We start from the raw sequence: 25,468 nt of genomic DNA, 5'->3' as shown, positions 1-25,468 counted from the left end.
AGAATTATCGAGGGCACATTCTTACTTTGGCTTCAGTAAAGGATTATATTTTAGTACATATATGAAGAAGCTCCTCTTTAAGAAGCTTCATAGACAGTGAACAAAGTTATTGACAGAGCAAAAGTGCCTCGATTCTTTCTACCACTAATAGTCAGCAGTTGGTCACCCAAGATCATTTTAGATGTACCTGGTATGTGAAATTGCTGTATCGGAAGCAGTATCTTATAAATGATTTAAAAGGAAAAGAAGAAAGGTAAGATGCAAATATTTTTGCATACTTTTTTTCAAGAGTTAAGAAGCAAGAAAAATCAGGATTAATGCCTTTAACATCTATTTTTTCCCCCCATAAAACTTAATTTTCTAGGTTGGGCACAATGGCTCATGCCTGTAATTCCAGCACTCTGAGAGGCTAAGGTGGGAGGATCACTGGAGACCAGGAGTTTGAGATCAGCCTGTACAACATAGACTCTGTTTGTACAAAGTTTTAAATTAGGCAGGCATGGTGGCGGATGCCTGTAGTCCCAGTTACTCAGGAGGCTGAGGTGGGATGACTGACTGAGCCCAGGAGATTGAGGCTGCAATGAGCCATGATCACGCCACTGTACTCCAGCCTGGGCAACAGAGCAAGACCCTGTCTCAAACCCTTAATTTTCTATATTGAGAGTAGATACAATAACACCTTAGATAAACCTGACTTTCAAATAGCCTTTCCAAATATAACTGTTTGTGATTTAAATACCCTCCCTGCTTCATGAGTAAAGACATATTTGCACAATTCAAAAAGGAATCAAAATCACACATTATTACTTACAGTAATCCATCTTTGACTTAAGGCAATACAAGCATTTGTCAGAGTCATATCATAACTGCAAAGATAAAAGGTAAAGATTAAATTGTATAAAAATGCACATGCTTTTGCAGAAATGCAGTTTTAAAGCTACAGTACATACTTAAATTTCAAAGTCCTTTTTAAATAACGAAAACAAACTCCAAAGTGATGAAAACAGAAAATATTTTACCTAACTTACATACTACTGGCATCATCCAAGAACTCACAAATCCAAATGGATACCACATTAATGAAACACTCATCTATCTTTTAGAAAGAATGCCAAAGCACCTCAGCAAAAGAGTGTCATGTGCTCAAGTAGTCTATGTTAAAGTAGTTGGAATCCGTTGAGCATATTTACTATATGGCAGGAACAGTTCTAGGCACTCAAGACAACAAGATGAACAACACAAAGTCCTTGCTCTCATGGATTTACTCTAGCTCTAGTGTGGAGAGTGGCTGGAAGAAGTCAGAACAGATACAAGTACACAGTTTGGGTGCCAGAACCATCTTCCAGGGTGTGAAGACGTGATACTGAACTTAACAGTGGTAGTAGAAATGGAGAGATGTGGATAGACTCAGATATTTAAATCATATACAAATGATGAGAGCATTATCAAAAGAGGATTTTCTGTGGTTTGAGATTTTCTAAGATACTCTTTTACAGAATCCCGGGTACGGGAATGATTCCAGGGTTCCTCCAGCACTTTGGCATTACTTGAAAGCAATCATAAGGGATCTAGAATGAACCAAGGCCCAAAAAAGATCCCTTAGCAGTGGTGATATCAAAGAAACACTTTTGAAGAACTAATTTTCCACCCAGATTTCTCTAATTTTAAAAGCAACTGTCAGAGACTTCTCCACTCCTAAACTTCCTGGAACTGTCTTTTGACTTTATCAGGCCCCTGAAGTTAGAGTCCTTGAAAGACTCCAAACTCCAAATTCTATGCTTTTATTCTCAGGCTCCTCATAGTTGTACAGCACACCAGACTGCTGACCACTCTCCATACCACTTTTAAATTATTTCTTCCCACAGCTTTCTTAATGAATTAACCTTTGAAAGCTCTTTTTAGTTTTCCATTTATTTTGCTACCTTTCCTCTGTCCCAGCTCTAAAATGAAGATCCTCTAAGGTTCTAAACTTTACTTCTTGTATTCTTCTTTGTAAGCCATCTCCACGACAATGTCCAAATCCATCACCATTAAAATTAATAGTTTCCTCACCTGCAATACTTAATATTTTTTTAAAAAATACTTTTCATTGTATTATAATTACTTGACACATACAAGTTTGCTCTGTGAGTTCCTTATTCATCATATTAGTGCCTGACAATAAATGTGTGCTGGATTGAGCTGAATCTTTACTACATCTCTGCTCAGTCATTTTTAATTTCTTCTTTTCTCACCACAGCCAATCAGTGGCCAATAGATTCTAGCCCGAAAATGTCTCTCCTCTCAGTTACGCCTTTCTTTTCCCACTGCCTTTTTATTACTTCAGGTCCTCATAATCTCTGGTAAGGCTGTTGTAAGAATTAACGAGATAATGTATGGCACTTCTTAATGAAGTGCTAGGAGCTGATACCTTTTTTAAACGTTAAAAGGGTTTACTGACGATTTGTGCCACCTGTTTCCAAAACAAAATTCGAAACATTCTATTGTAATCACCCCTCCCTATCTGAGCTCCTGTTTCCCACCACAGCCTATGATAACCAGAACTGCCCAGTCAGTGGGGCACTCTGACCACATCTGTTCCATACTCAAAACTCCCAGTAACTTCTCAACCAAACACTTCTCAGCCTGGCTGTTTAAAGTGCTGTACAAACAAACGTGACCAGGCCTCATCTTGTTTCCTAGCTTCTCTCCTGCTGCTCCCTGCAAATCAATTAAACTGGCCTGTTTAGTGTAAGAGAAGCTGGTAGGCAATTTTGGTGATCCAAAAGAAAGGCAACAAGAGACTGGAACATGCCATGGTCAGTGTCCTCACACAACTCATGAAAGACCAGGGTTCAGGTCCAATTGAAGGAGAGGGTTCAGTATAAAAAAGCAGTATATTGAGGCCAGGCACAGTGGCTCACACCTGTAATCCCAACACTTGGGAGACAAAGGCAGGTGGATCGTTTGAGCTCAGGAGTTTGAGACCAGCCTGGGCAATGTGGTGAAACCCCACCTCCAGCAAAAATACAAAAACTTAGCTGGGTGTGGTAGTGCATACCTGTGGTCCCAGCTACTTGCAAGGCTGAGGTGGGAGGATCACTTGAGCCCGGGAGGCAGAGGTTACAGTGAGTTAAGATCACATCACTGCATGCCAGCCTGGGCCACAGAGTGAGACCCTGTTTCCAAGAAAAAAGAAAAAAGAAAGAAAGCAGTATACCGGAGGCAATAAGACTGCCAGGGTTTGAATCTCAACTTTTACTACTTACTAGCTGTGCAACCTAGGGCAAACCACTTTACCTAGCTAATCCTAACTTACCTCCTTGGGAAAAGGGGATAATAACTTCTAAGTGTTGTAATTAACATAATACTTATAAAATATTTTTATTGCAGAAGTTTGAAGGAAGATACAATAGCTTATTTTCTAAATCCCTCACCATCCTTGTGCAGAAAGGAGGCACTCAGTTACTTGAAGTAAAAAATCATATTTGCAAACTGTGGAAATTATTCTTTTGGCCTCAGGGTGAAGGCCAAAACACCTAAGAACTCTGCTCTCATCATTAACTAGTAACAGTTTCAGAAAGGCATACTACTCTTTCAGATATTTTGAGGCTCTCTAGGAGTTAGGAGAATGAGAAGGAAAGCATTAGCAGGCAACTACTTACTTGGGTTTTATGGGAGGCAGTCCAGGAGAGTACAGCCAGGCATTCCAATCAACTTGATTGAGAACATCAACCTATGAATAGTAAGAATTCACAGTTTACAACAGAATGCCCTTTCCTGTTGGAAAAAAAACTTAAACTTATAAGTCCTTAGATATATAATTTTGTCTAATCTGCCAAATCAAGATAATTTCTAAATCACTTTTTTAAACATTAATATTTTAAATGGATATATCATAATTGTGTATACTTATGTGACACAATGCGATGTTTTGATATATATATTCAATATGAACTAAGTCAAGCTAATTAATATATCCATTACCTCATCTAGCTTTATCTTCTAAAATTTATATTAATCACTAGTGTGCTGTTAAATAACTAAAACAGGAAAATTAAGCACTTGTAAAAAATCAAATTCTGAACCATACTATTGATGATCTCTCTGAAACAGGAAAATTCTACAGGTAGTTCATGTGGTTAAGACCACATTTAAAACAGAAAAAATAGGCCGGGCGCGGTGGCTCAAGCCTGTAATCCCAGCACTTTGGGAGGCCGAGACGGGCGGATCACGAGGTCAGGAGATCAAGACCATCCTGGCTAACACGGTGAAACCCCATCTCTACTAAAAAAATACAAAAAACTAGCCGGGTGAGGTGGCGGATGCCTGTAGTCCCAGCTACTCGGGAGGCTGAGCCAGGAGAATGGCGAAAACCCGGGAGGCGGAGCTTGCAGTGAGCTGAGATCCGGCCACTGCACTCCAGCCTGGGCGACAGAGCCAGACTCTGTCTCAAAAAAAAAAAAAAAGAAACAGAAAAAATATGCAATGAGAGGTTGAGTCCTAAAAGTTCTGAACCAATACTACTATTAGATAATTCAAGTTAACCTAATCAGTCAATAAATAGAGATATATTGAGAATGAAAAATAGAAAAGGTTTTTAAATCCAACCTTATCTTTAAAATAGGAATACAGGAAATCCTTCCAGTCATCTGTAGTTATGCTCTTATAGGAAAACTTCTCAACATAAGCTTTTAAGAATCCTAGGAAAAGCTCTAAGAGTAAAAAAGAAAATCAATTCATAGAAAGGTAATTATTTGACATTTTGTGTGTGTGTGTTTGGCACTGTACTATTAACCACAGAGAACAGAGAACATTCAGAGAATAGGGAAATCTATGAGGACTTTCAGAGTGAAAGAATGTTCAGAAAAGGAGGTGGGACTTAAGTTGGGCCTTGAAGAATATATGTAATTCAGTGGAAGGGAGAAGAGAAATTCTAATTATAGGTAAGGGGATAACACATGAAGACACAGAAAAGGAATGCATAACCCAAGTTCTAAAAGCTATAACCTTCATATGACTAGAAAGAAAAATAAGACTGGACAGGCAGAATGGATTCAGGTGACAGACAACCTTCCAAGTCAGTCAACCAACCAAGGAGAACACCTCAATGTCTATCAGTGGGGGATGGGTACATAACTCAGCATAGCTTTATCGTGAAATAGTATGATGTCATTAAAAAGTATGAGGCAGATTTATATGTATTGACATAGACGGGTGTATGTGAAATACCGAGCAAAACAAAACACAAATGTTGAGCCAATATATAGCATGATCCTTTTTTGTAATTAAAATAACTATATGTATTTATGTGTCTGTTTGTTAATTTACACCTAGAAAATGACCTGGAGCCATTTACATTAAACTGCTAACAGTGGTTACCCCTGGGGAATGGAAAGAGGTTGATGGACTCTCACTTGTTACTCTTAAAAACTTCTGTACCATAGAAATGTTTTCAGGGAGTACATACTATTATCCTCATTTCAAAAACTGATGAGATTGTTTAAAAAATGAAGCAGCATAATTTAAACCTTAGAGGTTATTAATGGTTTTAAGTCAAGAGATAACTTAGAAAATAATACAGATTTCTTCAGCAGCTACATCCAGAATGAATTAGAAGTATTAAATGGAACAAAACAATAGTTTACAATTCTTCCTAATTTTCACATTGCCCTCAAAAAGAAAACAAAAATCATAAAATACCAACTACTTACCTGGTCCTCCAAGCAGTTGTTCAAGGTAAAAAAGTAAAGCAAAGCCCTTCTCATAGGGAACTGAAGAATAAGCTACATCAGGGTCTACATCTGTCAGATCAACCACAAGTTTGGTGAAAGGATGTGTCTCCCCAAATGTCTTTACCTGCAAGACATGAAATAACATGGAGAAACATATAGAAAGACTGCTATCACCACACAAATAAGCTAATAAGAAGTATTACTTCACTCAGTGGTGTAACTTTAGGAGAATCTAAAACTTGGAGACTGGAATACTAGGACATGTTGGCATAAACTTCTGGAAGTTTAATAGAATGCTTACTTACACAACATTCTCTGATGTTCCTTGCTCAATAATACAGGCTTTATTCTTATAAAAAGACTAGAAAAATGATTTAATGCCTAGTCAGTAAATTTGGCTTTCAGGAGACAACGCTTAAAAATGACATAAATATACCAAATAAAATTCAAACATAGTAAACAGCCATGTTAATAGCAAAGGCCCAGTGAGGTCCCATAGCTCCCTATTTAGACCAAGTCATCAAAACTACCTTACATAGAACAATGAATGGTGCAGATCAATACAGTGTTATATCAGCATCGACTTCACTTTCCACACTTGTAAAAATGACTTTTTGGTTGCTACACAGTAAAGATGCTTTCATAAAAACTCAGTTTTTAACACCTATACAACTTCGGATGAAGGTTTTTAAAACTTTGACTCATTTACCGAATTCTGTAGTTCTCCCCATCCTCCCAGAGCACTAAAATGTCTGAACTTTTCACCAAACAATCGTCCGCAAATGTGGCGTTCCAAGTACACAGTATGTCCCTCATTTAACCTGAAAAAAAAAATGTTTTTAATAAAAACACGGACACAGCTGAGAAGAAAAGATATTTCAATCAAGATATTTTCTTTTTGGCTTTTCTACAGAGGAAAGCAGTTGTAAGGCATGACCACTACACTCTAAGCCCACTCTGGCTCCCAGGCAGTCAATCCAGAGCAATGGGAAGCCCAGTCCAGCAGATGGCAGCACAGAAAGTTAAGCCCTGGTTCTGCTCTTGCATGTCCATATGTTAAAAGTGTGGAACTTTTCCCCACTTTCATCAGGAACTAGATAAACAACACCTAGACTGAACCTAACACTGTAATAAGTGTTAGAGAATTTTTTAAAACTATCCTTGTTGCCCGGGCACAGTTGCTCATGCCTGTAATCCTAACACTTTGGGAGGCCAAGGTGGGAGAATTATCTGAGGTCAAGAGCTCAAGACCAGCCTGGCCAACATGGTGAAACCCCATCTCTACTAAAAATACAAAAATGAGCTGAGCATGGTGGCGTGCACCTGTAGTCCCAGATACTTGCGGGGCTGAGGCACAAGAATCGCTTGAATAGGAAGGCAGAGAGATTGCCCTACTGCACTCCAGCCTGGACGACAGTGAGACTCCATCTCAAAAAAAAAAAAAAAAAAATCCTTGTTGGCTGGGCGTGGCAGCTCATGCCTGTAATCTCAGCACTTTAGGAGGCCGAGGTGGGCGGATCACTTGAGCTCAGGAGTTCGAGACCAGCCTGGGCAACATAGTGAAATCCCATCTCTATAAAAAATACAAGAATTAGCCAGGCATAGTGGCATGTGCCGATAGTCTCAGCCACTTTGGAGGCTGAGGAGGGAGGATTGCAACCCTGGAGTTGCAGTTAGTGGAGATCACACCACTGCACTACAGCCTGGGCAACAGAGTGAGACCTTGTCTCCAATAAAAAAAAAAAAATAGCCGGGCGCAGTGGCTCACGCCTGTAATCCTAGCATTTTGGGAGGCCAAGGCGGGTGGATTGTCTGAGCTCAGGAGTTCGAGAACAGCCTGGGCAACACGGTGAAACCCCATTTCTACTAAAATACAAAAAATTAGCTGGGTGTGGTGGCACGTGCCTGTAATCCCAGCTACTCGGGAGGCTGAGACAGGAGAATCACTTGAACCTGGGAGGCAGAGCTTGCAGTGAGCCAAGATCGCACCATTGCACTCTAGCCTGGGTGACAAAGTGAGACTCCATCTCAAAAAAAAAAAAAAAATTCTTGCCTACCAAAGAGATGATAACAAAGAAAACCAAGAGATACACACAAAACAATTCAGAGTGGTAGGAGGCAGGGAAAAAAAAGTCAGTAACAAGAACCAATAAAGAAATAATAACAAAAATCTTACCAAAAGTGATCCCAAGTTTTGTTGGTCACTAGATTCCCTGTCCAGCTATGAGATATTTCATGTGCAATGACCTAAAGAAAACAGTGTGATTAATAGTAAGACTGATTATCTTAACCTAAAACAACCCATTCTCTAAACACTCCATGTTATTCAATTTTTTGAAAACATTAGCTGAGGTATTCAGGGAGTTATTCAGTTCAGCAAAATCTTTAACTTAACCAAAGACACACACACATACACTCAAATGTGGCATAAAGTAATTAGAAAACAAAATTACTTAGAAAATATTAAATAGATACATCACTGCATTAAAAATATTTCATAAATATATGAAAAGATCAAACCATAAATTTTTCTTAAATCTATTAAATATAATTGTTAATATAATAATGCGACAAGAGTCCCCAAATTGTCCCTTATAACCATCTCTTTAACATAAAAATACGAGGGCTATTTTAAAATCAGTTGAAGTAATACTTCTTGAAGATAAGGCCATAATGAAAAAGTTTAACTTACATTGGAGAGTGACTTGTCACCTGCCTACAAAAAAAAGAAAATTATCTTAGTATTTTAGTAATCAAATTACAGACTATCTAAAAGACTGCCTACCTAAACACTTAGCATACTGGCACTGGTGGTCCACTGTATTTCTACTACAGCACTTCAAAGAAGGTAAAAGAGACCTTAATTGAAAAAACAAAAAAATACAGAACTAAAAATTAGCGTCATTCTTTCTTGCCCTAATTCTAGGGAATTTTTGCAATACAATGAAAGCCAGTCTATTTGTGTCTAACTTCCATGAAACATTTCTTCTACTTCCATTTTTACATCTGCTCTTATTTACCCCTCACTTTCTTTCTCACCTATTACCCAAAATATATTTAATAAAACTTTAGAGGGTCCTATGTGTCCTGTGCTGTATTTCCTTTATGTTTTTGCTAGTCCATCACTTACTTAGGTTCTAGGAAGAATTTAAAGTAGCTCACAGGCATATTAAACATAGCAGTGTACTATGGCCCTAATCCTTTCCTATACATGGTGTACTGATTTTTTTTTTTAATTGTACCTACACACCAAGTGTAATTGATATAGTCTGTCTGGATACATAATTTATCAATGAATTGTTGTTACACAGCACCCCCATGCTCAACATCCCCAAATACCGTGAACATAATATTCTCCTTCCTCAAATGGCCAGATTATTTTCCTTTCAAAAACGAGATGGAGGCCTGGTGCGGTGCTTCATGCCTGTAATCCCAGCACTTTGGGAGGCCAAGGCAGGTGGATCACGAGGTCAGGGGATCGAGACCATCCTGGCCAATATGGTGAAACCCCTTCTCTACTAAAAATACAAAAATTAGCTGGGCATGGTGGTGCGTGCCTGTAGTCCCAGATACTCAGGAGCCTGAGGCAGGAGAATCACTTGAACCCAGGGTAGAGATTGCAGTGAGCCGAGATTGCGCCCCTGCATTCCAATCTGGGCAACAGAGCAAGACTTTGTCTCAAAAAAACAACAACAAAAAAACGAGATTGTGATAACCACAATAAACAATACAATTAGAAACAAGAACAATTAGAAACATGAACAAGTGAAAAGATTTATATATATACACATTATTAGGACTCTAAGGTTCTTTACATATATATACGTATTATTAGGACTCTTAAGGTTTTTTCTAGCTAAGTTTATTTTTGAAAGACATCAATTTCAAATGAAGAAATATTTACACTTACCAGTAGAGTAGGAGTTACAAAAGTAAGGCAAGGATTCTCCATGCCACCATAAGGGAAGGACGGTGGCAGGACCAATAGGTCATACTGTCCCCATACATACGGTCCTCCCAGATCTTCTGCAATTTTAAGCATAGATTCAGTCTGAAAAATCAACACATATGTTTGTATGTCTTAATTATCACCATTGTACATTTCTTAAAATTGTATATTGCTTTCTATGAAGGTTACAAGTTAATGACTCTAATTTTAAATGAAAGTGATAAAAAGAACGTAGCAACTGCACATCTACATAAAAGACAATCTGATTCTTTCCCGGTATCACTTAAAACCATCACATTTCACACTCAAAATCTTCAATCTACTGTCTATCACGGTGACTACAAAGGAAAACTACATGACCAACCTCAGAAAACTCGTAAGCAGACTTTTCCACCTGCTCTTTCTCAGACCACACCAAAGTTCTTGGGCCAATTTGCCTGCAAGATTAAAAAGCTTAATAAAAAAGAAATTCACAGCAAATGATTCGTCTGGTTCTAAAAAGTATTTAATGTCTTGTAGACAAACCTCTACAGTGAGAGTGCATTTACCATGTGCTTATGGGAAAGGGATGAGGTTACATGGCCTGAGCTGCAAACCTGCTGTTGTATATGCAGCAACAGATATGCAGCTCTCTAAGGAGGTACAGGCTGGGCCAAAGGAAAAAAACCAGGACACAAAGTGTCCCCAATTAGTTTATTGCCTCTTGTAAGACCTCTTGAGGGTCTCATTTCATCTCTCAATTTCATAACTATAGAAACCCAGTCACAACTCATAAGAAACTATTCTATTTTTTTTTTTTTTTCCTTTTTGAGATGGAGTCTTGCTCTGTCACCCACGCTGGAGTGCAGTGGCGTGATCTCAGCTCACTGCAAGCTACGCCCCCCTGGGTTCATGCCATTCTCCTGCCTCAGCCTCCCGAGTAGCTGGAACTACAGGCACGCGCCACCACGTCCAGCTAATTTTTTCTTTTTTTTTGTATTTTTAGTAGAGATGGGGTTTCACCATGTTAGCCAGGATGGTCTCAATCCCCTGACCTCGTGATCCGCCCACCTCAGCCTCTCAAAGTGCTGGGATTACAGGTGTGCGCCACCACACCCAGCCTTTTTTTTTTTTTTTTTTTTTTTGGATACAGGGTCTCATTCTGTTGCCCAGGCTGAGTTCAGAGGGGCCATCACAGCTCACTGCAGCCTCCGCCTCCTGGGCTCAAGCAGTCCTCCCACCTTAGCCTCCTGAGTTGCTGGGACTACAGGCATATACTACCATGCCCGACTAATTTTTGATTTTTTTGTAGAGACATGCTCTCACTTATGTTGCCCAGGCTGGTCTCGAACTCCTGGGCTCCAGTGATCCTCCCACCTTGGCCTCCCAAAGTGATGGGATTACAGGCGTGAGCCACAGAGCCCAATAATCTTGTTCTACAAGATTATTCTAGAACAGGAATGGGTATAAACTTTGTTATGCACTTAAAGGTTGAATACTCTTATATAAGAAGAAACAAATAGAAAATGAAGGAAATACTATCAGATGCTATAACACGGATAAACCTTAAGGTCATTATACCTTGAATGAAATAAGCCAGACACAAAGAGATAAAATCATACTGTATGATTCTACTTATGTGAGGTATCTAAAGTAGTCAAATTCGTAGGAACAGAAAATAGAATGGGCATTACCAAGGACTGGGGGGTGAGGGAAAAGAGGAGCTATTGTTTAATGGGTGCAGAGTTTCACTTTTGCAAAATGAAAAATTTCTGAAGATCTGTTTTACAACAATGTGAATATATTTAACACTACTGAACTGCACATTTAAAAACCGCTAAGTGTGCTTAAAACTGAGAGTGAATAAAAAATTAAGAAGGAGGAAGGGTACTCTACTGGTAAAATATTAATAAAATATATTACATTTATGTAATATTTGTAGGCTTCCAAGTGCTTTAATATATTTTATCTCATTTGTTTCACATAACCACCCTATGAGGTAGAAAGTCAGACATTATAAATTCAAGGATAAGGAAACAGAGATTAAGAGAGTGACCTGTTCAAGCTTACATGAGAATTCAGATCTCTAAAGGTAAGAGCACGCTCATTTTACAATACTTGAAAAATCTAAGGGGTAACTGGTCAAGATTTTTAAATGTAAAATTAATTTGTTGCCTATATTTTATATTTAGATTTGAATTTTTCTAGAGCTTTCAGCTCGATATCTTGAGAAATACGCAAATGATCGACCAATTAACCTTGAGAGAGGTTCAAGATGCCTCAGTTTTGATCTTTCCACAAACCTGAAAATTTTTCCAAAAGCTCACCTGCTTTCTAAAGCTCCAACAACTAAAGCAATCAGGTAGCAGGGTATCGGAACCTAAAGAGGGCAAACACACACACACACCACGTGCTTGCATTAGTGTTCACAAATGTTACACAGTAAGACAATTCATATTTAAGTAAATTCCCTTTCAAATCCCCTAATATTAGTAGTGATAACTTTGCTTTTATACTTCTGAAATAGTTCTCATCTTTAACATATAGCTTGAAATTGTGATACAAAACATTGTTCAAAACATCTATTTGCCTTTTATTCTGCTAGGAACAAAAAGCTTCTCACACGTGAAAAACAAGATCACACATGCTATTAAAAGGTGCATTTTAAGCATTTCTCAAAAAGTAACCTACAGGAAGTGCTTTCCCCATGTGTTTGCCTTTTTCCTCGTGACTTTTAAAAGGTTTTGGTTTTCTTTTTTTATTCCTTTATGTTTCAAAGCACTATTGGCATGTTGTAGAGACACACAGAGTAACCCGGCAATAAGTAGATGCCAAAGTTATGGGAGCTTGGAACCACAGAAGCTGCAGTGGAAGTCAAATTATCCATTGTGAGGTCAATTAAGAAAACACACACACACACACTCTCACGCATGCATACACATTGAAGGTCAAAGATACATGTCTAATGACCAGGACGGTAATTGAGTGGTTTTTTTGGTCTTGACTCTTCCCTTTGTAACACTCTCAACAGCCACTTGCCCCCACTGTAGTACCAGGGCAGGTGAATGCGTAAGAACACAAAAGAACAGGAAGCCAGCCCCTGACTGGAGTGAGGGAAAATGAAAACAGGCACACTCCCTACTCTGTCTCTACAGCAAACCCTCTCTTCAATACAACAATCTGTAAGTAGAACAAAACCCTTTAAAAGCACAAAAGAAAAAGAAATGAAGAAGACAAAAACCAAAAGCTGTTCTCAAAATTCTGAAATATTTCAAAAGTAAGTTTGCCCTCTGGATGTGTACAAGCTAACTGTAGTTTACCGCCAATGAAAACAAAAATCTAGACCCTAGGATCTTACTTTTTGGATGAATTTGTATATTTTCCTGCTTGGGTCTTCTGGGTCAGGTACTTCTCCATCACGAATAGCACTCATAAGTGCCACCAGCTCTTTAGGGACAGACACCTAATCAAGGAGAAAAATCATTTCTAGTCATAAATAAAAGCTTCTGTGTGTCTTAAACTATATATGTAAAAATAACCTTTTCCTCCCCTTCTTGACTATCTAATAAACAGACTATGAACACAAAAGGTATATACATATACAAAAAGTATATATATACACACACACACACATGGACACAATGTGTATATATGTGTATATATATGCACACATATATATAAACACAAAAAATATATATATACACACACATTCACACATATACATATCAGTTTTGTAAATAAAATTAGCAATATAGGAAACTGGTTTCTTTAAAAGTGAATGTGAAATTTCTATCCATTCACCCATGCACATTAAGAGCAGAGTTTTGGTAGAAACTGGATTAAAATCCCAGCTCTGCCACCTAATAACTAACTGCACAAACTTGGGCAAATAAATATACCCCTGAGCCTCAGTTTCCCCATCAAGTAAGTGTAAAACTTCAAAGGCTTGTTGCAAGGAATAAATAATATAAGTAAAGAACCCAGCACCATCCCTAGCAATGGCAGCCACCATCCCTGCTCCCCCTACACTTACAAAACAGATTCAAAAGGATGTTATATACTCACTATAGGACAGAATGGTTTTGAACAATTTTGTTTTGAAAACACACACTTGGAGTTACAAATGGAGGAACCTTTTAAAAGTAGTAACTGAAAAACTAAAATTTATTGCTAAAAACTGTCAAATAATTTTCTCTGGAAATCCATATGGAAAAGACCCCTATGGGGCAAACCATATGGTCATTAAACTGTGTATCCTAACTCCATGATTCTGAAAGTTTGATTTCTGACAAATGCCAGAATAAAGGACTCTCCCAAGTATTAATGATCAAGCAAGAATACATTCCAGCAGGGGCCAGACTTTCATGTTCTTCTTGCATGGCTCAGGACTCAAAGCTATGACTGAGGCAGGCACAGAATTAGAAACTCCTGAACCAGGGCTAAAACAATTATAGATTCTAAAGCAAGAAAGTGTTCAGGAAATAATTTGGTTCAGCCACCTCCCTTCATTCAGGTGGTGATACATTATATACATGTGCCAACTGAGGTTGTGAGGTCATAAAACTTGTTCAAGGGTCACATCATTATTTATTTATATTTTTAGAAATGGGGTCTCGCTATGTTGCCCAGGTTGGCCTTGAACTTCTGAGTTCAAGTGATCTTCCCACTTCAGCCTCCCAAGTAGCTGGGACTTCACACAGTTATTAAGTGGTGGAGAAGAGCCAGAGCCCTGGGATTCTTTGCCTCCAAGTATAATATATCATTGCACTATCCTAGGTGTAATTTGGTTGTGGAATTATTTGGGAAGCAAGAAGGCCCCATAAATACGGGTTGGTCCTCATTCTATTTGCTTGGTCTAAGTAGGTCTAGCATCTGGGATAGTGATTATTTAGTAATTACAGTCCACCTTTTCCAAAAAGGATTAGCAGTACCCACCAAGGGAATAAGTTGGAATTGCATACAGACAAGTCTGGAATATATGCCCACTAGGCTTATATGGCTACAGAATGCATTTATAGAAACTTGAATCCTGCAAATGTCAACTTTTAAAAGTTAAGTAAAAATTGTTCCTAAGTTCTTATTTTTAAATCCAGGATTCTGAATTCCTTTTTTTTTTCTTTTGTTTTTTGGGGCTTTTCTTTTGAGACGGAGTCTCACTCTGTCTCCCAGGCTGGAGTGCAGTGGTGCAATCTCAGCTCACTGCAAGCTCTGCCTCCTGGGTTCACGCCATTCTCCTGCCTCAGCTTCCTGAGTAGCTGGGACTACAGGCACCCGCCACCACGCCCAGCTAATGTTTTGTAATTTTTTTAGTACAGACAGGGTTTCACCATGTTAGCCGGGATGGTCTCCATCTCCTGACCTCGTGATCCGCCCATCTCGGCCTCCCAAAGTGGTGGGATTACAGGCATGAGCCACCGCGCCTGGCCCTGAATTCCTTTTTAAAAGTCAGATTGGTTTCCATTTCCTTTTTTTCACAGTTAAAATGTTTAAAACTGCCTTTAAAGTAGAGATTCAGAATGAGTGCCACAGCCTCTTCTTTTACATATTTCAGGTAGAATTTCATTAAGAAAAATAATTCTAGCTCTAGGAATTCAATTATCATCTCTGCTTATCATTTACACCATATTTACTGATATGCATCATTTAATTCAGTTAATAATTTGTAATATTTACCTCTGCAGTATAGGTTAATTTCACAGAAGGAGTGTCCTGACAAGGAAGGACTGCTCTGCAGTGGATGGCCTGAAAAAGGGAGAAACAGGAAGAAATAGCTATTTATCTTTCTGATACGGCATTAAGAAATCATTAAAAATTGCAGCATTGTTCTGAGACATATTTTTTTAAAAATAAAAACAGGTCTCATTTCTTGGGAATTTTTTTTTTTTTTGAGACGGAGTTTCACTTTTGTTGCCCAGGCTGGATGGAGTTCAATAGCGCAATCTTGGCTCACTGTAACCTCTGCCTCCCAGGTTCAAGCGATTCTCCTGCCTTAGCCTCCTGAGTAGTTGGGATTACAGGCATGTACCACCACGCCCAGCTAATTTTGTATTTTGAGTAGAGATGGGGTTTCTCCATGTTGTTCAGGCTGGTCTTGAACTCCCAACCTCAGGTGATCTGCCTACCTCGGCCTCCCAAAGTGCAGGGATTACAGGCGTGAGCCACCGCGCCTGGCTTCTTGGGATCTTTTAAAGTCCAAAAACAGATTCTTGGACTTTTGAAAATCAGATTTTCCACTTTAATCTATGGTTAATCCTCACATTTCAGTTGAAGCATGGAGAAACTGTTAAGCAGTGTTTCCTACTGTATCTTCTGGGCGACAATAGTGCCCAGTGAGAAGCTTTTAGAAACCTGAGAAAAAAGGGCTCTGTAGCAAAACAGACCTGAGAAGTGTGGCATACTGCACGGCTGTCTTGCAGAGCCACGAGAACATTAGCCTCCTGAAGGCTCTGAACAGACCTACAATAAAGAAATCTGTTTGATTTCTTACACTTATTTTAACACAAAACCCATTTCTCTCTGGTTTAACAGCTAATGGGATGCCAGTGTTCTAATGAACACAGCCTGAGAAATGTTGCTGTAGTCTTGACACTTCAATCTTGCAGCAAACCTTGTAAGTACAAACAAAGAAGCAAAGAAAGGAGAAAGAACAGTCTCTCTCAATACCATCTAGACATCTTCATTCATATCATATGCAAAGTGTTTCTCTACTGCCACACCAATCGTTATTAACATTGGTTCCATCTAGTATGACCAGAGGCCGGGTGCTGTGGCTCACTCCTGCAATCCCAGCACTTTGGGAGGCTCAGATGATTGCTTGAGCTCTAGAGTTTGAGACCAGCCTGGGCAACATAGTGAGACCCTACCTCTACACACAAAAAATTAGCTGGGCATGGTGGTGCACACCTGTAGTCCCAGCTACTCAGGAGGCTGAGGTAAAAGGATCGCTTGAGCCCAGGAGTTCTGGGCTGCTGTGACCCGAATTCACACCATTGCACTACAGCCTGGGCAACACAGCAAGACCCTGTCTCAAAAGTAAAAAAAAAAAAAAAAAAAGAGCACCTACAATCTTATAACCAGTCTGTGTACAAATAAGTCTGTCTACTGCTGGTGAGCAATGGAATGGAAACCCAGCCTCATTGAGATAGTCTACTAACTCAAAGGAATTCTGATATTAACCCCTTCTCTGAAGCTATTACAAATCCTAAACATACTTCATTCTACCACAAGCTTTCTTAAAACCCCCAAACTCCAGGTCTTTTCATTTTAGTTCCAGAAAGTTCTCCAAAGATATAGGCTCCCAAATGACCTCTAGATGGATTAAATAGGACTAGCAAAGCCACCTGGTTCTCTCTCCCAAAATAGAGTTCCAAGACCATGCCTCGAGAGTTCCTTGATGGTTTCTAGTTAGGTGACATGGCAATACCAAAGGGGTTTTTAAATGCATTTCACTGGATAAGGCCAAACCCAGGCAAATACGCATACAGAACAACCGTAAGCAACTTCATCAAACAAAATCATGTCTACATGTTTTCTATCAGCTGCAATAATTTATTAATTTAGCTGAAATCTGTTTCCCGTATTCCCAACATTGCTGCCAATAAGAAATGGAATAATATATTCAAAATTAACATTTTCGTGACTCACAAATCTTGCATTTCTTGCCAACTTTGGTTAATAGACATTCTATTAAGAAATACTGCCTGAAAATCAGATATTCATGAGATAGAGATTGTGCAATTTGTACACTCTTACGTATAACATTTCATCTCTTCTAGATTATTAAACTGAGGGTTTCTTAGATTAAAAAGATGTTTCAAGTGGCCATAGAAAGTAAATAGGTCTGATTCATATGCTAATTCCTTTTTTAAAAGGACTTGTATTGAAATTTGAACCTAACACACAGGAATATTGGGAGGGATGAAACATGTAAAGAATCTAGCACAATGCCTGGAAATAGAGCAAATGCTTAATGAAGTCAGTTCTCTTAATTGTACATTATTTGATTGCTATGAAAAGTAGGTATTTTTTCTTTCAGAAGACAGTTTGAAAAGCATTATCCTTGTGACAGGTTATCTCTAATCGTATGGCTCTTTACCTTTAGTTTTAAAATGGAAAACAGAGGTACAGTTAATATATTGATATGATATATATGTTTGTAAATGTAAGAAAAATATGGAAAAGTTACATTCCAAACTCAGTGGTGGTTACCTCTGGGCAATGGTGTCTGGAAAAGGTTTGGAAATTAAATCTTTCACTTCCCATTTCTTTACTATTAGCATTTTTCATAACCAGTACATATTATTTATTAATTTTTCTTTTCATTTTATGACTATTTACTGAGTACCTACTCTCCGCCAAGTTCTAAGTCAGGCCTAGAAAGTCCAATCTAGGTGGACATATTTCCCAACTGAAAGAAGCTTCTTATTTAAAGTAATGCATGAGTGTATTAATAGTGAAAGATAAAATGAAAATAAATAATTTATCTTATATGTTTTTATAGATCAATTAATATATTATATTAGGTAAAACCCACATAATCCATAAAACCACTGTTCATTTTGCTTCATTCAACCCTATGTGCTGGGAGTTTTCTGCATCAGAAATCATTCTGGAATCCTTTTTACCTGGCACTGACTAAAGAGATATGGGTGTTCCTTCCCAGAAGTCTGTTCAGGAGTGAGCCACTGGAGAGCAGAAGATTTTGGAGAGGTCTCAAAAGAAATTTCTATAACGATTTCTTGATTTCTGTATGAAACAAATAAATATATTAGTAGAGTATGATTCTACCTAGTGAAAATTTAAACTCGTAATACACACACTGAGTAATATAAATAACATAGCATGCATTCTCATCACTGATTGACAGTAAGTTCTAGGAATGCCGTATCCTCAGTGGGTAAGTCTCCTCTCAGTTTTCCTACCTAATTGCCAGCCTGTGGGTCCTTTTACCTCTCCCAGGCTAACTGCTAGTGAAGGCGTAATGGCAACTAACAGTGGTTGAGTACCCCATTATGTGTCACGTACTTTGCATCTGTGATACCATTTAATCTTTTATTAGAGTGGAAAAGTGAAAGAAATCATTTTGGAGCTTCAACTACCACAGCAGCAGGTGCCACAGCATGACACAGAGCAGTGCTGGTCTGCAAACTGTTACTGGCCCAGGACAAGACAAGACCAGAAGTTGGGAGTCAGCATTGCAAAACTTTTAGAGTCATTTTTATGTCTGTTGAATCTAATAATAAAAAATGTGTGCTTGTATTTCATCTCTTCTTCCTCATATTTCATTTTTATTGCACTTTATAAAAGTATCAGTCTATGACAGATTGAAGAGGATAAAAATTGGTCCTTTACCCCAGAGAGTTTGAGAAGCACTGATAATAAGGGAACAGCAGAGCTTTAAGACCAGCGTGTTCGAATCCCGACTCTATCACTTACCGGTACCGTAAATTTGGAGAAATTACTTGACCTCCCTATGCCACAGTTTCCTTGTAGAATGGGGTGAATACCATCTACCTCACAAGTTAGACTTAAGCGTTTCCCTTCTCTTAAAGGGAAAGAGAAAGCATGAAAACACTGGCCACTGAACAACTGGGGTAGATCACCCTTGTTCTAGGCCAATAATTTCCACCATTTTTCCCCTCCCCAGTATATCAAGAGGTGACATATACTCCCAATATGACAATTCTGGTTGCCACTTTCTTGAATAAGTTATTTATCTAAGGTTCCCTTTCCTCATCTTTAAGTGTAGATTACACCAGCAGGGTTACTGTAAGGATTAGATACAAGAATGCATTTAAAGCACTTATCCCAAGATTGCTGCACTGTAACAGTTCTATCTTTGGCATTATCATTGTCCCGGTAATAAATGCAGCTAGCCTCTGGGGCAAGGGCAAGGAATGTGCAGCTTGTAAAAGCTGCCCAGGTTATCTTGAAATGCCTTCTTAGGATGGCATGCCCCCACCATACTCTAGATATTAGTAAAAAGATGAATTGTGTAAAAACTAACAGTTCCCCAAGTCCTTGTTGTATTATATACAAACAACATTTTTAGTATCTTAAGTATATATAATTTTAACTGCTGTATCAACTTTAATCTGAACAGAAGATGAGGAGAAGTAGTGTACCAATCGTTACATATTTACAAACTAAAATTTAAAAAGAAAAGATATTTTAATTAGTTAAAAATATTTTTCCCCATTATTTAGCTGTAAAAGAGAAAGATCATAACATTCATACTTGCTCAAAGCGATAGGAAGAGAGATTTCCATTGGCGATCCCTTGTAACTTTGTCTTTCTCCAAGAGCATATTTGACTTCTTGTCCATTGATCACTACTTTTTCTATTATAAGGTCCTTTGTATCCAAAACCTAAAATTAATATTTTTAAATAGTAAGAAAATAGTTTCATTTATCAGAAAAAAACTTGTATTAGATATAGGTTACAACAACTAGTTGCTTGTGGAGAGTAAAATACAGAGTGAAATTAGAAGAAGTAAAGAGTTAAAAGCTAGTCTAGGTCTCATTTTTTGAGACTCTAAGCATCCTGAAAATTTTTGGGTTCTAAGATTTGCATACATATTGTTAAGTAACCCTAGGACAGTCACACAAATTTTGGGCTTTAAGTAAAAGTCAAATCTAAATCAAAATATGTTTGCTTCTGACTCCTAAAATTTTCTCTATTATGAAAAACTTTACCTATAACTTAAGTTTCTTTCACTCTGGCTCCTCAATACATTACACAATATATTTCCTCCTAGAACTCGTGTAGGCCAACTCTCATGTACTTTCAAACTTCATGTTCGTTAAGCAAATCAGCAGACTGTATATCACTATGGTTGTATATCTAGAAAAAGCCCAACCTGTTATAGCAACTCAGACCAAATGATTCTGCAGAGGATTGGGAGGCCATATCTACTTGCCAGGGCCAATTAAGGACAACTGCTTTGGGCATGAAGGAGTGGCAACAAGTGTCAGAGTATTTTCTATCCACAAAATCCTGAGCCCTAGAAATCATACTCTTTAATTATCTCTCAACTAATCTCTTGTCCTAGAATCTTGAACCTTCCTATATCACAAGACTGTTTCCTAACAACAGAAACAAAATTCTGCTTGATGAATCTACCCACTAACTATTCTAGTTTTCCTCCTTCCTTCCTTAAACTCCAAGGGAGTTTATGACTGCTATGACTGCTACTTCTACCTCCTCATCCATCATCCTCCCTTTCCCCTTCTTCCATCGGGCTTCCAGCTACTTTGCTACTGAAAGGGCAGCCCCTACCCTGATCAACAAAGTCTTTTCTGTTCAATAACCTTGACCTCTATCTACTTACAGCCCTTACGGACATGTCATCTGGTTAAAACCCCTTCCTTCTCTTCTTTGCCTTGTCTAATGTTTTCCTTTCCCCTCCTTTATTCCAACTCAAAAATATGGATATGTCCCAGTGTTCCAGCCCTGGTCCTTTGATTTTCTTGCCATATCCTTCACTCCCTAGCTCTTACTCATGCTCACATCTTCCACTAGTATCTCTGTGAAGATGCCTGCCATTCTAGTTCCACAGTTGTATTCCCTCCCCAGGACCTCAGTCTAATTGTCTGCTCAACATTTCCATGGGACATAGCACCACACATTGAATAGGCTTCTAAAAATTCCAAAAATGACTTTTATACTCCCTGAATCAGGTTTCTCCCCAGATTTCTTGATTCTGTTCAAAGAACTCTTCCAGTTCCCTAAGGTTTGATCCCATTTCCCAATCCCACACAGCCACTTAAAAGTTGTTCTTTCACAACGTCTTCATACCTTTCCTTTCTTTCCACTACTAACACAGGTCGGGCCCTGGACTGGTAGAACTGCTTTCTATCAGATCTCCCTACCTCTGGCATTATTTTTTTTCCTTTTCTGAAATTTGGCTTGGCTACATGTAAGGCTAAGAACCAGCCATTTCCCAGCTGCCCCGCTTTTATATTAGTTAACCATGTGTGATAAGCTCAGAAATCATCACAAGGACAATCACTAAACTTTATTCCCACCTCTCTGGAGTCAACAATTTTTGTTTAGGAAGAAATTTCCATCTTGGTTTGTTTTCCTTTTTTTCTTTTACTTTTTTTTAAGAGCAGCCAAATTTGTTATGAGAGTACCATCTTTTTCCCTCCTAACGGCCAATTATTTCAGGCTACTTTCTTTTGGGGGTACGTCATCTGTTATCCTTACTCTGAATTAGTAGAAGATATGGTTTATATCTTATTTAAAATAATACGGTTACTCCTTCATATTCTAGTACCTCTCTAGTCTCTTCACAGTCTAGTACCTAGTTCTGAATAGCTATTCAGAATAGCTAACTTGTTTTAAAAACTTGATTTGAGTATCTTGTGTTTATAACAACACATGCTCATATAGATGAATTAACTGGGTCATTTCCCAGTGGAACATATCCTGTTTTCTATATTGCCTATATTTTCCAAATCTGTTTAGAATCATGAATAGTTTCATGGTGACAACTATTTTTTGTGAAACCTTTTGATATCCCCTGTGTTTGTTACAGCAGTTGGCCCTAGCCTTTCCTATAATATTTACTGTACTGCATTATAATGGTTTCTTTTTCCATTAGACTAAGGGTTCTAAAACAGAGAATGTTACTTAAGTCTGTATTCCCAGGGTTTAGCACTCTGCCCCAAAAACACTAGGTGTCAATTAATGCATGAAGCAGGTCCTAGACCAAGAGAAAACAAAAACGCAATGTTTAAGCTGTATATCTCAAGTCCTAAGCCTCAACTATCATTTGCAAACTACTTTTTAAAATTCCCCTTCTTTCAGTGATGTTATTTTTAAAAAATAACAAAAACTGTAATAAGAAAGAAAAAGAAAACTGGATCGTTGACAAGTTGGATTTAGTACTTTTTAAGAAATGTGGTAAGCATCAACAGCTTTACTAATGATAGGATATAATTTATTATGTTTCACAGTATCCTCTTTGAACAGTACCTCTATCCCCTCAAAAAACATGTGTACTTCTCAGTAGCTGGTCAGTTGCCATGGAATAGATATCTGATTCCTTTTTTGCACAGCCCGGTAGGAAGCTCCATGTCAACCTTGTGGCCCACTTCTTTTAAAGTACAGAGGGCTTTATGCCATGGATTTTGTTTCTCCTATCCTTATTCTCTCTTCCTCCGAATTATTTAATTATTTTTAATCTTATACTATATATGTTGCTTCAAGCAGTCTCAATCCTTTCTAGAACAAAGGAGAGTTTTTTTAAAAAAAAGCTTTATGCCTCATTACGATGTCTGTATTTACATTTTCTACCTGCTATGTGCAAGGATATGATGGAAAAGAAAAAAAAGCATAGGTTTATGTGTGAAACACAAAACTAAAACTAAAAACCCACCTTGATTTGATTCCCAGTTGAGCCATTTACTTAGTGAAGACAAGATGGTTTGCAGTCATAAATCCCTATTGTTAACTGCTGGCTTCTGCCTTGGCCATGGCACTAAAACCTCGAGCCACTAACCAAAAGAATACCTAAACATTTCTGAAAGTTTCAGTGAAAAGAAAAAAAATGTTTGAAAGTTATCATAAATTTGGAGGATCAAACTTCAGTGTAAGTAAAACAAAACTTGAAAAGAATTTTAGAAAGCTGAGAATTTGTCCAATTAAAGCTCCTTCAGCATTCCTCAACATCACAGACTCCAAGAATGGAGACGAAGAGAAGACATGATACCTCTCCTGACTCAGCACTGGCACTGGGTCTTCCCATCTCACCTCTGAAATTCAGCTGGCACTATTACCAATGTAGCCCATGTTAGGCTTAGGCACTGTTTTCTAATCTGTTTTCTAATTGAAATCATCCATTAATTAACCTTTTGAATGTCCTCTACATGCCAGACATAGACTATACTAGTTGAGATACAAAGAGTTATGAAACACAGTCTCCACATTCAAGAGTCCACAATCTAGTCGAGGAAAGAAACAAGTTAACTTTAAGTAAATATTAATTAACTAATGAATAAGGTTAAGCTCCTGGTCTAAGGCTTTTGTCATAAATAAGCAATTATAAACAGATGTCACTTTGTACTACAAATTGCCTTCCTTATATAACATCTAACATTATTATAATTCCAGGCTGTAATTTGCTACACAGACATGCCAACCAGAAATCACAATTTTAAAATCTTACTTTTCTCTAGATTTGGGGAATGTGAAAACAATGAGCAGATTTTTAGATTCGGACATTCTTCTCAAAATTTAAACATCCTGACTCTTGCTTACTTATAGAATAGAGGTAAAGTTTTTATTTTACAAAAGTGATGAGAACACATGGACACACGGGGGGAACACACACGGGGGCCTACTGGAGGGTGGAGGGTAGGAGAAGGGAGAGGATCAGGAAAATAACTAATGGGTACTAGGCTTAATACCTGGGTGACAAAATAACCTGTACAACAAACCCCCATGACACAAGTTTACCTGTATAACAAACCTGCACATGTACACCTGAACTTCAAATAATTTTTTTTAAGTTTTTATTTTACAAAACAGAGGTAAGCGTGAGGTCATACTAAGAAGCAAAAAGCTATAAAATTTTTCATTTCTTTCAGCATAGTTTATAATTTAATTTTTTAAAATGAAGGTGAAGAGCAAGAATTTTCCAGTCGACTGAGAGCTCTGAGTGGGTTTGGGGCTTAGTCAAGGTTTTATTATATCTTAAACTAACTGGAATATTTCTTCCGAAATATATGTTGCAGCTAAAGATTCAAGGAAGAATTTGCTGTCCATATATTAGAAAAACCTCTTTAAATTTCTTCCACTAGCAACCTCGGTTTTGGTTTGGAATCATTCACATCTGAACACAAGTTTCCTGAATTGCTTAACTTTTAAATCTCTAGTACTTTCGAGTGTAGGACACATAAACACATGTTCAAATACAGCAGTCCCATAGTGCGGTTTTTCTTCTTTTTATTATCATACTTTAAGTTCTGGGGTACACATGCAGAACGTGCAGGTTTGTTACATAAGTATACACATGCCATGGTGGTTTGCTGCGTCCATCAACCTGTCATCTACATTAGGTATTTTTCTTAAAGCTATCCCTCCCCTAGGCCCCTGCCCCCGACAAGCCCTGGTGTGTGATGTTCCCCTCCCTGAGTCCGTGTGTTCTCATTGTTCACCTCCGGCTTATGAGTGAGAACATGCGGTGTTTAGTTTTGAAACTGCAATGAAATAGGACTTCAGCCCTGCCCAGGCAAAGTTGCTACTACAATTAAAGATAGCATGGTACTTCAAGAAGACCAAAGTGCGATCTACAAGGAAATAGATGCCTTCTTGCTTATCTTTCTTTCTTATAGTACTTTTGGTGATTACGTATCAGTACATAGAGGAATCGACCTATTTTTCAAATCAATCAGTTTAGCAAAATGTTGAAGGCCAAAGAGTAAGAAAGTTAAGTACTTATTAGTTCATATTAATGAAATCAAAATGCAGATCTTTCCTACACAAGTAGGAAAAAGAGGCCTGAAACCCACCAATTCTTATCTGCCCGATCTGATCTGATTGCTTACTGATGTGCTTTAGTAGATTTCACCATGCTATACTGTGTAAAATACACGTGTAGCATCCCGCCCTGGTGAAGAAGCCGAATTTGGCTGTCTTTTCCTGACCCACTTATTTCTAAAATGCTCTTCTGTGAAATTCTTCCGGTGAAAGGTACAAACCAAATACTATCGGGCAATTTGAGCAAGAACATTAAATATAGGTTATATGATACAGATAAAATCACTGAATAATATTCCATGAATCTACAACCTTTCTTCACTCCAATGGTTACAGAGTTTGT

General features: G+C 38.1%; 1 protein-coding gene across 2 annotated transcripts in view; it reads right to left on the bottom strand.

The window, feature by feature from the left end:
- The window catches only part of LTA4H (leukotriene A4 hydrolase), a 47,680-nt gene that overhangs the window by 8,284 nt on the left and 13,928 nt on the right, over positions 1-25,468 (bottom strand). For both annotated transcript variants that reach the window (XM_011990305.1, XM_011990304.1), the window contains exons 2-15: positions 19,879-20,009; positions 18,267-18,387; positions 15,316-15,384; positions 13,001-13,105; positions 11,970-12,022; positions 10,028-10,100; positions 9,625-9,765; positions 8,407-8,430; positions 7,891-7,961; positions 6,424-6,535; positions 5,694-5,838; positions 4,591-4,694; positions 3,645-3,715; positions 812-866 (exon numbers count right to left, since the gene is read on the bottom strand). In XM_011990305.1, the coding sequence (XP_011845695.1) occupies positions 812-866; positions 3,645-3,715; positions 4,591-4,694; positions 5,694-5,838; positions 6,424-6,535; positions 7,891-7,961; positions 8,407-8,430; positions 9,625-9,765; positions 10,028-10,100; positions 11,970-12,022; positions 13,001-13,105; positions 15,316-15,384; positions 18,267-18,387; positions 19,879-20,009 (1,275 nt within the window). The remainder of the gene's footprint in view (positions 1-811; positions 867-3,644; positions 3,716-4,590; positions 4,695-5,693; positions 5,839-6,423; positions 6,536-7,890; positions 7,962-8,406; positions 8,431-9,624; positions 9,766-10,027; positions 10,101-11,969; positions 12,023-13,000; positions 13,106-15,315; positions 15,385-18,266; positions 18,388-19,878; positions 20,010-25,468) is intronic.

Source organism: Mandrillus leucophaeus, unplaced genomic scaffold (assembly GCF_000951045.1).
Source record: "Mandrillus leucophaeus isolate KB7577 unplaced genomic scaffold, Mleu.le_1.0 Scaffold377, whole genome shotgun sequence".
Taxonomy (NCBI): Eukaryota; Metazoa; Chordata; class Mammalia; order Primates; family Cercopithecidae; genus Mandrillus; species Mandrillus leucophaeus.
This window is presented reverse-complemented; position numbering and strand designations above follow the sequence as displayed.